The sequence below is a fragment of the Lytechinus variegatus genome, chromosome 1, assembly GCF_018143015.1.
Source record: "Lytechinus variegatus isolate NC3 chromosome 1, Lvar_3.0, whole genome shotgun sequence".
Taxonomy (NCBI): Eukaryota; Metazoa; Echinodermata; class Echinoidea; order Temnopleuroida; family Toxopneustidae; genus Lytechinus; species Lytechinus variegatus.
In genome coordinates this window covers 89,273,658-89,287,112 of record NC_054740.1, presented here as the reverse complement: position 1 = coordinate 89,287,112, position 13,455 = coordinate 89,273,658, and the positions used below count along the sequence as shown (strand labels likewise).

The window sequence follows — 13,455 nt, the reverse complement described above, 5'->3', positions numbered from 1 at the left end:
AGGATCAATCTAGGTGTCATAAGAATGTTCGCGCAGAATATTATTAATCACATTTTGTTTTATTTTTGAAAATATATGCATATCTTAAGATAGAAGCGATATTTTTATTAATTTTTTATCATTTATAATCCCATTTTTCCGGGTTTCTCTCTAGTCCAGAATTTAATTGGCACAAAGCGTGTGGAGATCGTGTAACTTTCAATTTTATCGATTTTGCGGATCGAAAAATAATCAGAGAGATCGTCTGCTTTTCAAGTTTGCTGCCCCAAATCTGAATGTTGATTGGTAGACATTGGGAACAGGGATTCAGCAACAAAATCAAATCCAGGGAAACTATTCTTATGTAAATAATCAAAGACTTCTTGTCAAAACGCCTCTATTAAGCGACGGACACTAGATGCATCATGAAATTTTTATGACTGGAGTTCCAGGGGCAACAAATTTATTCAAACAAATGTCCATGTCTATAAAGAAACAAAAAAGAAGTACAGTAATGTTGCCTTTGATGTCCGCCTTTCGAATCCGCCAGTTTCATTGGGATATCCAAGGAGTGATTTTTGGAAACATAATCATTTTGTACTGATATTTCATATTTTATGTCAATAAACACACTGGGATCTGAACACGCGATAAAACGTAAATATCGAAGTAAAATTGCGCCGATAAATTTGCCCGATTATCTAAACTAGATTTTGACACTTTTCCGATTGTTCCCGTTCGCGAGTCCCGACAAATGCATATTTAAAATGCGGTCTTATGAATATTGTTGCTTCTTATTATTTTTTATATGTCAAGTTAGTGCCCGCAGCTGCCCAGGCGAGTAAAATTTTAGTCATATTCCAGGAAATATTGCATAATTTCTTTTCGCATGCCCCCGAAAAAGTAATGATAATCCGCTTAACATCGGAACGACGCGCGTCTTGGCGCTTTACAGATAATGTACTGTTTACTGCTCAAGCCTCAAGATGCAGCAAAGAAGTACATTACCAAGGCATATTTCCGGTGTCATGCGTGCGGGAAACTTTTGTAAGTTTGCAAGGAATATTGAGCAAATTGCAAGCCTGACATACTTTCTGTTTGCGGCTTCGAACGTGGTTCAACCAAGGTTTTTTTTTTACATGTTCAAATGGATTTTGTTTGCTGTTATTCCATCTCATTTTATTTATGTATTTTATTTCCAGACAAAAGGCAACAAGAATATGTACGAGAGGAAGAAATTACCCACCGACTAGTGCCTGGGGATGACTGAAAGAAAAACTAGTTTTCTGTTATAAGCTCTGCTCACTATAGTCGGGGCTTACAATTATAAAAAAATAAAATCGCTATAAAACAGGGGTCGCGGAAGCTTTTTTTCCAAAACCATGTACAAAACCCGGGGTACAAAAACGTAAAATTTACCATAAGATTGTGATTTGTTGCATGGTCAGCCCCCTCCTCACTTTGGAAACCGTTCCGCGGTCCTTTAAAATTGCAATAAATGTTTAGATGCATTACTTTTACAAACAAAGAACTTAAATAATAAAGAGTGTTTGTTTCCATGTGCAATTATAAAATCCAGTCAATATGAAATGTTTATGCATTTAAATAAACAACATTATGCTATTATCAGATGGTAAAGCCTATAGTCAGAAAAAATACACGATTATCATTATTGACTACATTCATAAATTATATTATTGAAAACACTAAGATGACTTGAAATATTATGATTAACAATTACATGTGTTATGAAATTAAAATTAGAATATAAGCTTATATATAATGTAATGTTGTCAAAAGAAGTGCACACAAAGTACAGCGTTTGTCCTTTATAGACCATATTTTCAATGCAAATATTCAATTGCTGTTTGAACGAAAAAAAAAACTATTTTCATAAGGTTCAAAGACTAAAACATTAAAATACAAAACCATTGAATAAATTGTGAGAACTTTTAAAATGCTACTATAAACAAGATAATGCATAATAGTCGAAAACCTCCGTAATGAAAATAAATGAAGGCTCGCGTTCATCGTCCATCTCTTCGTAGGTCCGTTCCCTGATTTTGTTGGTTCCTCGTGTAATTTCGATGTTTACCTTTTTTATTGTATCTGTAATTCAGCCTTTCGGTTGCAAGTGATTTCTGTTTAATAAACCATTTCTATTCTATAAAACGCCCACATATCATGCATATTAACAAAACATTATCATTTTGACAATCCGAGATTCTTCTTTCTCATGCAGAATAGCTGGTTTATTGAAAAACACCAGGAAATTACAAGATAAAAGGAGTGTTAAGTTGAATAAGAATCTCTTGGCCATGCAAGCATTGTTAAGTACGTACTACGGTCTATTGATCACAGGATAAAAAAAAATCTTTTGTGAATTGGGTGTGGTACGAATAGGCACATTGATTATTCACAAATGTTTGTTGCAGTATCGGACTCTTTATTGGGCTGAGAATGAAGGAGACAGGTGACAATGGCGTTTTGCCCTCGTCAACTGCTTTTATTCCCCCCGCATTCATAATCTGAAACTCCAAAAAGGGAATGTTCACTCATCCCGGCCCTCGAGACTGCCGCTGCTCCTGCGACTGCAGGTGAATCCACTCCCTGATGGTGAAACTTGCAGAGATAGTTTAACCCGCCAGCAGACGCTTTTGGAAAGCAAATGAGTAGACGTAGAAGCATGGACCTATGAAGAGATGGACGATTAACACAAACATATATATACATATGTATATGTGCCACACTCTAAAAAAGAAATGTTATCTTACTCTTTTGAAAGGTTGGAGCGCTAGGAGTGACAACATTTTCTAAATGTTGCATTTACCACTTTAAATGGTTCTACCCAACACTTAAAATGTTGGATTCAGCTTTATACAAGGTTGGATGTAACCTTTGGAAAAGGTTGTCACTCCTCCAACCTTTCAAATGTTGATTTAACATTCGAATTTTTAGAGTGCACCATATCTGGAATATTATGGAGAAACTCGGGGAAATGGAATTCTAATTGGTTAACAATCAATAAAATATTTGCCTATTTATTAAGATATTAGGACATTTTCCCAAATAAACACATGGAACTAATTACCAAAGGTATAAAGATCAGAACCGCACATCGATTTTCCATGATTTAAGTGATTTGTTATCAACTGCGCATACAATCTGTGCATACAGTCCCGAACACGGACTGCTTCACGCCCCTCTTACGCTAACGATTATAGGATTTAAGTAGACAAGTATGAAGAGAATGTCATTCAGATGACAACCACAGTTTCCTTGTTAGTGAATTCATTTGTGACTGAGTGAAGAGAGAAAGCAGATAAATATTAGATATAGCATGATGTCCAATAGTGCATTTATGAGTGAGTTTTAGATTTTTCCTCTTCATATTTTCTTGGGAGAGACGAAGCTCATGGACTTGTGATAATGTTTACTTTATTGTTGGAGCGGTCGTGGAGCGGAGAGAAAAAAAATCATCACCGCTCGCTACCGTTCACCATTTTCGATTTCGATTTTTTTTTCGATTTTTTCCCCAAATTTTGTGAGCGTAATTCGACCCTCTCTCCCTACCGCTCCAACAACGCTCTTGTTGGAGGTACACGACGCCTCCTCGTACACTAGCGCCCCTCGTCTATGCATGGGTGACCTAGGCATGTACCGTGCTGACCGGTATGATTGCATCTTGAATGGATAGGGCAAACGCAACTAGTTGGAACTGAGCTGAAGCTCGCGGTTTGTTTTTGGTGAAGATTTGTTTATATGCCATATTGATTATAGAGTTACGGCAAACTATACCATATTTATCCCTTTTTCATATTAGAAGGATGCACATGAAAAATATTTCACATATGTATACATTATTATTGGTAATAATTTTATTATGTGAGAAGTGAGATTTTTATTAATAGAGTATAAAATGGCGACGTACAATAGTCAAATATGACTAATCGCCACTCAAACCAATATAAGAAGAAGAAGAAGCTCGGGCGGTGTGACCATAGAGCTATTAATAGCTCCATGGTGTGACCGTGCCTTAACATCTTAAGCTTGCGATCATCAGTCAGGCGTATTGAATTAATGAAGCTTTAGAATTGATCAATTTGAAACGAAAAGTATTTTTACCGCGTGAAAAGGGCTTGATGTCCGCCTTCGCCAGTTTCAGTGAAGATATCCGAAGAGAGAAATATTACGAATATCCATTTGGATCAATTTTCCAGCTTTTATATTAATTAACAAACAGAAATTTGTACGCATGACAAGACATCAATAACCAAGCACTATATATTACGCTGACATATTTGCCCAGATCAATTTACCTTTAATTTGTGGAAAAAGTAAGAATTTGACCTTTACTGAAACCAGATTTCCGATCTTTTGCGGCAAATGAAAATTTCAAATGTCGATGAAATATTACTATTCATTATTGTATGTGCCAGATGAGTGCCCGCACATGCCTAGTCGAGGAAATTTGAGTCGTATTTCAGGACATATATTTTTGCCGCATCTTGGTCTGGTTATATGTGTATAGTAATTCGGAGGCATGCAAAAATAAACTATGCAATATGTCTGAAATATGACTCAAATTTGCTCGTCTGGGCATGTACGGGCACTCATCTGGCATATACAGTAATGAACAACAATATTCCACCGACCACATTTGACATTTTCATTCGCCGCAAACGATCGGAAAAGTGTTAAAATCTAGTTTCAATAAAGGTCAAATTCAGTCTCTTTTTTCACTACTTAAAGGTTGATTGATATAATTTGGGCAAACATCTCGTCGTAATAGTACTTGGTTATTGATGTTTTGTCATGCATTCAAATTTCAATTTGTTTATTAATAAAATTCGTAAAATTTCACCCCTCGGATTTCTTCGCTGCATGAAACTGACGGCTTCGAAGGCGCACATCAAAAGGTCCTTATTGCCGTTCTTTCTTTTGTCCTTCTTTAGAAATGAACAGCTGACTAATTTGTTGCCAGATGGAACTCCAGTCATATAGAATCTTCTTGGTACTACACATACCCAGACCAGATGCGGCGAAAAAATAATTATCATCACAATAGCATATTTCCCTTTGTACATGACCTATAGCCATGATAGCTGCAGAGTCATGCGGGAATCATTTGTCTACACAATATTGCAAGAAATGTTGAGCAAAGTGCATGCCTGACATACTTTCTGCTGGCGGTTTTTAATCTTGTTCAAAGGGATTTTATTTGCTGTTACTCCGTCTCATTTGAAACCTCCTTGATATAACCCATATTACACAAAAATCAATGATCATTAGGAGAATTTGTTTACATGTATAATTGATTTACATCAGTGATTGAGCTACGGATTGTCAAATATTATTTTAAAAAACCCATTTAATTTGGAAATTTGCGATCAAAGCCTATTGTGTACGGATTTCGGAAAATATCCCATAAGAGCAACTCTCTGCCTTGTCTGGCGAGTGCATACACATTTAAGTCCTAGTACTAGTGCATGTGTACGATATTTATAATGTTTCGTGAAAATGCGTCCATAATATCCTGACGATTACTATATATGTTTTTTTTTGCTTCCATAAAGGTCCACTTTCTACATCTTCATCAGCGGGAACGACAGGTAATGTAGCAATTGTCTTAGAACAATAACATGAAATCAAAAGACTGTTGGTTTTATACGTTCCAAGATTGATTCAATCATTAGTTTTAACTCGAAATGGGCTATTTGACTCCGAAGATCGAAGAGTGAGAAGGGGAGGAGGCTGATTTAGCCCCCTTATTAGGGCCGTCGATCCGGCGATCGCGACGAAAACAGACGAAAACTGGCAGGCGCGTTACCCATTGCATAACATTAACGATAAGATCAAATTCTGCGAAAAACCCATTGCCAAGTACTTATGCGTAAAATCATATGTTGGGTCTAATATTGCCCCTAAAATGCCACTTTTTGGTTCAGACTTTTCATAGGATCTTATCACATGTACTTTTAGAATTTTATCAACATCACAATTATTTTCTTATGTATTATACTGTTTTCTATATTTCTTATGCATTTCCGTTTGTTTATTAAATTTCTTATTTTATTATTTGTTTTTCGACTTTTCCGACTTTTTTTCACTGGAAATTGTCGGGAACTTGACGATAAACAAGATGGAATTGGTAAATGCCCCAAATGGTTCACAGACTCTTCATAGGATCTGATCAAATGTACTTTAAGAAAAAATCAACGTCAAGTTTATTTTCTTATGTATTTCATTGTTTTCTAAATGTGTTATGTATTTCTCTGTGTTTCGAATTTTTGTTTTTTAGATGGAAATTGTCGGGAACTTAATTGATTTAAAGCATTGATTTAAAATTTATTGAGAGCGGTGTTGGCTCAGTCGGTAACGCGTCTGCCCGTCGAACCAAAGATCGTGGGTTCGAGTCCACCCCGGGCGGATGACTGAAGCCAGTGCGTTGTGTGTAAACGTCTCTCCCATGTTTCATAGATGCAGGCTATGTTACAATGGAAAACACTCCGTCCCTCGGATAGGACGTTAAATGGAGGCCCCGTGTAGAGGAGAGTCACCACCTTTGCACGTTAAGAACCCACTGCACTATGGGGGTAACCCCGGTGTAGTTGTCCACCTGCATCCCCCAATCAGTTATATCGGGAGGATCGACCTGCGGGTCAGTGATTCAGTTCGCTTTTCGCCTCCCAGGCAAAGGTGACGCCAAACAAATAATAATAATAATAAATAGAAAAAAATGATACATTTATGAATTTGGGGAAAAAAAACTCTATTTGCATTGGATTTGTACACAAATTCACACTTTTGAGCAATTTTGAGTCTGGATGCACTTACGTTACTTAATATTGCGTAATTTCAGAACGACGTACCGGGGGGTCACAATTTTGGTGTCAAAGTTGCGCGAGACTTGAAAATAAATAGTCTGCGAACGACGGGGTAAAAAATTGCGCTGCGGATTCATCGCAAAAACTTCGGGGGGGGGGGGGCTGAATCAACACCCAGTCTTATTAGAGTTAAGCCAAGGATATTATTTTATTCACAATACAAGAGGCTATACAGTATTCAACACCAAACTGGTTTTGATTCATATAATGGTGCCCCGCGTGTGTATTTTAAACCCAGACCCGTATTCTGAAGTCCAGTTTATAGCCTCTTGTCGAGGTCCTGGCAGCTGCTTCCCGAGCGAAGCGAGAGACATCCTAATTCGCGAAGCGAATTAGACCTGCCTCGCTGCGCTCTTCTTCGCTATGCATGGCTATAATATGATGTATCACTCGCTTCGCTCGGGAAGCAGCCGGCAGGGCCTTGACAAGAGGCTAAGTTTAAATTAGACCATGTACTAGTTTAACCCTTTGATAAAATTATGAGAAGCCGAAAATGCCACATTTGTGTTTATATTGTATATTTCTTAAGTTATCAGCGTAGTCTTGTTTTACTCCGGGTGATGACCACCAACGACTTTATCAATAAACACCATCGAGTGTATACGTAAAAAAATGATACCTCAAATCGTCAAAATAACACTTAATACTACGGGGTCAAATTAACACCATAGTGTGTTTACGATCGTTTTCACCGCCCGATTGGTAATTTCAACACATATCGGCGTATAGTCCTCTAAAGATTGACACTGGGCGATGTTAGATTGACCACCAGTTTATTTAGATAAAGTTTTGGTCAGAATTTGGGATTTTAGAATAGTGTTATCATCATTATCATTGTTATCGTTATCAATATTATGATCACTATGACCATTGTTATTTTCATTATATTTGTTATTGTTATTTTGATGGCAGTTAATCTTATGATTACTATTTTTATAATCATTATCGTTATAAGTTATAACTCTATAATAGTTATCAGTAGCAACAGTTGAATTAGGAAATACAAATGTCAGTAAGAATGAAACATTGCCTGGTTTTGATATGGTTTTATTTCAGCCCAAACTTTACTTCCAGTCACTCCAAGGCCAGTAATGGTTGTCGTTGGTAAGCATATTGTATATCCATTTTATACTTTGAAAAAAGGGGGGCAATACCGATTCTGATTACATTATACCCGTTTACAAAAGATTTTCTTTATAGTTTCCCATTTTCCCATATATATCTTGGTTATTTTCCAAACAATCTAATACCGCTGTTTAAATTTATAAGCTTATCACTCTAACAACTGTTGTTTTATAATATTTTTGAACAACAGTAAAAAAGAATTAAAACAAACAGCAACCTGTTTGAAATTAGTTAGATCAAAAGATTATTTGTTTGAGTGACGGGCTTAAACAGCGGTTTTACATCGTACACACATTTCATTCCATTCAGCCAATACCCTTATCAAGGTTATCAAGTTATAGACGTATTTAGAGAGATCAGTCGAGCACGTATGGATTTTATAATCTTTATTTACATTTACGATACAGTAAGTTTATAATTCTAAGTAAGTAAAATGGGAATTAAAGGGGGATATGTCATCTGAATGGTGATATTCTTCGAAAACGAGAGAAAGAGAGGGTGGAGAGATAAAAAAAAGGATATACGTTTTAAGGCTTGAATTTCGTCAAAAACATACATGAGCTTGTATTTACTTCATTCTATAAATGATGCCTTTTCTCTTTTCAAAGTTGGAGTAGAATTAGATGCAACAGTGAGCTTATCAAATCGAGCTTTCATACCTGCCTACAACAATGACTTATCACCTCAATACCAAGAGCTTTCTCTCAACTTCACAAACACGGTCAGTTATGATTATAGTTTCCAATGCAGTTTTATTAACTTTTTTTACTGTTAACCGCATTGAGCGTTTCCATCCATGTGCATGATTGTGTAATAGCCTGTGCATATAAATATGGAAGGGTGGTGTCGAATATTCCTTTTCGCCTGTTCATATTCAGATATCATTCAACAAAATAGGGTTAATTCAGCCACTTTGACCTGGTGTGTTCAATTATTTCGAAGTAGAAAAAAAGAGAGAGGAGACAACATAAATCACACAAAATTTGCACGAGATATTGTTCTTTCAGTTGTAATCATGAAGTGCTGGATAACTGAATTATGACAACATTTGAATAAAATGAGAACCAATAAATTATTTTATTGGTTCCTTCAACATAGCACACCAGCTGAAACATCCGAACTGAATGGTATACGTTGCACGAAAATTTGCATGCATGCATCTGCCCCGCTCTGTGACGTCAGATGTCTTGTCTGGCATATCTCCTAATAACAGCGAGTAAACTTTAAAAAATCTATAAACATTCAAAACGAATTGAGGAGTGACAATTTGAACATATTTGTTTCTTGAAGATTGCATTCTTCCAATAGTATTTTATTAGTTCACTATAATTGTATCCAAAAGTTGATACATCGTTGGCAGGGTCTTCGACTTACAATTTGAAAACGTCATCAACCTTTATTTCGACCCTTAATATCTTAATCATCAATTTATATAGTGCACCTTAAGCTCTCTGGACAAAAAAATGTTTTCTCATTCTTGAACAAATAATATTTTCAGATGGATGCGGTGTTTTACAACAGCGATCTGAGGGGAATTTACAACGGTACAACTGTCAATGGATTCAGGTAAAACTAAAATAAAACTTAAACATGATGTTTATATCGAAAGGGTTATGTCACTCATAATGTCTGTATCTTTTCATCGTTGAAGTTATTAATTTTTGAGTAGGAATGTATAACTAGAAAGAAGCATTAATTTGGGGGAGTTAATTTGGCCAAGTTCCCTAGAAGACAGTTCGTGTTTCAAATGAGGTTGAAGAAATATGTGTGTGTCTGAGGACGTGGGTGTGTGTGTGGGATGGTAGGAGTGAGAGAGAGAGAGAGAGCGCCTGTTTTTTTTTTTGGGGGGGGGGGTAGGGGTGGTGTGTGTTTAAGAAGGTGAGAATGGCACTCTTTAATTTTAATAACGTTATCAGGGGCGAACTCTCGGGGGCACTCTTTGTTAACTAGATATTTTTTTTATCTTTACCTTTAAATCCTCGTCTTTTTGACGAGAATTTGTTTGTACATCTTTTGAAGTGGATTGTTTTAAAATGAAAGCTGGACATATCGATTTGAAAATAATTGAGAATAAAAGGTGAATAGAAATAAAAACAAACGTTGATTTTACAGTGCTGGGAGTGTCGTTGTTAACTTCACCATCAACCTAATACAAGCACCGACAGTGCCGACACAGGACCCGTCCGGTTCGACAGCACAACCACCAGGCGATGGGGGCATCGATGACCAGATCAGTGCAGTCAGAGGGCAAGTTGAAGTGTCCATCAAGGAAGTCATTCAGATTGCCGAGAACAATGGAGAACTCACAACTCTTGGTGTCGATTCGACCTCGCTTGCCGTTACTAAAGGTAAGATGATCGGTTAACCATTTAATTGAGCTGAGTGTGTTGCAAGTTTGTGGAAAAAAAGAAAGAAAAAAAAACACAAAGAGAAGGTAAAGGGGAAGAAGCTTGAAAGAAGAGTAAATAGAGACGCCTTCGGCGTGTAGCTCTACAATGCGCCCCCCCAAAAATACACTTTTGAAATGGCTGCCAAATAAAAAAATTAGCACTTTGGGGGGGGGGGGAAAGACTCATAGATATGGAAAGCCAATAAAGTCAACTTTCGAATGACACCAAAAAGTTGGAAAACTATTCATGCTTGAGCGATTACTGCCCACTGAAACAAAGGGTATGAAAATTAGGGTGGGCCGGAATTAGCCTTCCAATTTCTTTCATGTTTTTGGTTTGGTACTTGCAAAGTTAAGGGTTATTTGGTGAATAAAAGATCAAATGTGATCAGTTTGTTGTTTGTGAAAATGTAATGCATGGGTGATCATGAATTGCAATTTTTAGGGCAGCATTTTTTTCGAATCATGTGGATCTCAACAATGTGTTCATGACAGTCAGGAGAAGAGGGGGGAGGGGGTATGACTTAGGTAGGTGAAGTACGTTGATGGGATAAAGGTCAACAGAACGTTTAGCAACCCCTTCCTCCATATCTACCCCCTCCCCCACTTCTCTCCTCCTGAGAAACTAAGCTTGGCAAGGCTGGGCAGGAATTAGCCTTGCAGGTTTTTTCTGAGAGGTTAGTCCTTTGGAACTTACAAAGCTATAAGGGTGTATGCTATTTATGAGTGAGAAAAGTTTTGGTTTCTTAGGCAAATTTCATGAGTTACTAAATTGAAATGTAATGCATGAGTGAACAGGAATTGTAACTTTTAGTGTAGCATATTCATCTTGTGGACCTCAGAAGTGTGTTCATGAGAGTCAGAGTAATGAGATGGTGCCTGTTACAAGCAACAGGGTGAGATATGCTAATACTTGGTTAAAAGGGCATTCCTCTTCATTTTGTCCTTTTACAAATCAAAAGTCATATTAAGTATACCCTCCCCTCTCCACTACCTCCATTTCCCAGCCCCACATTCTCTCTCTGTCTCACTTCCTGGATAGTCAAAACTTAACTGCCAAGTAACCGGTGGCTGATGGTCATTTTTTTATTGAATGATTACCAAGAAATTTAATGATTATAATGATTAATGAAGTAATTTATTGAAAAAAAAACGAATGTTTGATTGATCACATTACATATTGAATGGGGTGATTTACTGAAGAATTGTTGATTAAATGATTGATAGGTAAAAGTTGATGCCCCAATTCAGAATTAATCATTAAATCAACATTCTGCTCTAGACTTCACATGACAATAGCAATCAGTCTCTCAACAGGAGGGGAGGGCGGGAAAGAGGGCGGGGCGTGAAAGTTTTGTTGACCCTTATTCCATCAAACTACTTCTCCCACTTAAGTCCTATCTCACCCCCGATTTCCAAATAATAAAGTTGAAATGCTGCGCAAAATAGTAATTTATGTTCACTCATGCATTAAAGTTATATTTAATGATTTAAAAAATTTGCTTAAGCAACCAAAACTGCAGGGTCACAGTTGATGCCCTTACCTTTGCAAGTTCGAAAGGATTTGCCTCTCAAAAACTGACAGAAAATGGAAGGCTAATTCCAGCCCACATTTTCATACCCTTTGTTTCAGTCGTCAGTGCTCGCTCAAGCATGAATAGTTTTCCAACTTTTTGGTGTCATTTGAAAGTTCACTTTATTGGCTTTCCATATATATAAGTCTTTTCCCCCAAAGTGCTACATTTTTTATTTGCCAGCCATTTCAAAAGTGTATAGTTTTTTGGGACGCACTGTATAATGCCATATTACAGGGGCGGAAATCTCTCCCAAAAGGTAGAGGGACAAGGGGCTGGAAAATTTTACAAGCAAAAAAAAAAGTCATCATCCCATCTCGTCCTAAAATACATGTTTTATTTCGATTTGAATGATGTATTTCTTACCATCATAAAAGACCACGGGTTGGACATTTTATATGAGTTTGGGGGCATGTTGGGGGGACATGTCCCGGGGCCGCGGGCCCTGGGATTTCCGCCCATGGCCTAGTTGTGAACAAAATATACGTATATCATCTTGCCTTCTTATTAGCATATCGAATCCTGTGGGACACTAACTGCGCGTGCTTTCCGCGCGTGTCTACCACTCTATGGAAATACCATTGGAAATTTCATGTTTTGTTAACAATTTTGTCATTCCTGAAAAAAAGTTCTCACTTTTATCCGTAGTAACAATGATATAATATTATTTCCATTAAATAATTAAAATTTTTGCACAGATGTTAATTACATTCGCGTTTCTATTCGGAATATCTTGGCGCCGCCCTCGTTTGTGCATAATACCTTGGTCACATTTGCTCTACGGCGGCTGTACGGTTAGTCGAAAATAGCCGTTTCCACATTTTGTTTACGAGCTACATAGAGGTGGTTTGTATAAAAATGAATGAATCAGCTGTTTTTGACTCGCGTACGACCGCCGTAGAGTGACCATGGTATAACACACCTCCCTAATATTTCTTTTTTTTTCGTGACATCTCGGTTGACTGCGTGGTTGTACCTAATGTCCCACCTCAAATAAAAATGATTTCATTTACAATTAAATGTCATGTTTTTTATTTTATTTTATTTTTTTTATTTTTACATTTCTGGTGATAGAGATAAAAAGTATATTCTTGAATCAGGTCAAGTAAAAGAATATATAGATCAAAATTACTATAATAATAACCCGGGGGGGGGGCACTTTCATTCACAAGTGGATACCATGCGCGACCATGGGGTCTCGAAAAGCACCCTAAACACGTAATTTCCCTATTCTGAAAATGCACCCCTTAACAAGTATTGGCGTGTGAAACCCTACCCTTAACAAGTATTGGAAACAAAACGATATACTCTTGGCAAATATTCCCTGAAATGAACCCCTAAACAAGTACATGAATGTTTTATTGTTACGGGTCCTTCGGTCGTCGGCTTAATTATTTGGTTTAGTACGACCCCATCTTCTACACCTCGCGCAAATCGGACTCAAAACACGAAGTGTTGGGGCAAAAGGGACATCCTTTATAAAACATTTGAATTTTGTTTT

The 13,455-nt window shown here is 37.1% G+C and overlaps 1 protein-coding gene across 25 annotated transcripts in view; it reads left to right on the top strand.

Annotated features, from left to right (window-relative positions):
• Window positions 1-13,455, top strand: part of LOC121427594 — a 157,796-nt gene that overhangs the window by 1,738 nt on the left and 142,603 nt on the right. For all 25 annotated transcript variants that reach the window (XM_041624084.1, XM_041624250.1, XM_041624165.1 and 22 more), the window contains exons 3-7: window positions 5,556-5,591; window positions 7,923-7,970; window positions 8,600-8,712; window positions 9,490-9,557; window positions 10,104-10,339. In XM_041624084.1, coding sequence (XP_041480018.1) covers window positions 5,556-5,591; window positions 7,923-7,970; window positions 8,600-8,712; window positions 9,490-9,557; window positions 10,104-10,339 — 501 coding nt within the window. The remainder of the gene's footprint in view (window positions 1-5,555; window positions 5,592-7,922; window positions 7,971-8,599; window positions 8,713-9,489; window positions 9,558-10,103; window positions 10,340-13,455) is intronic.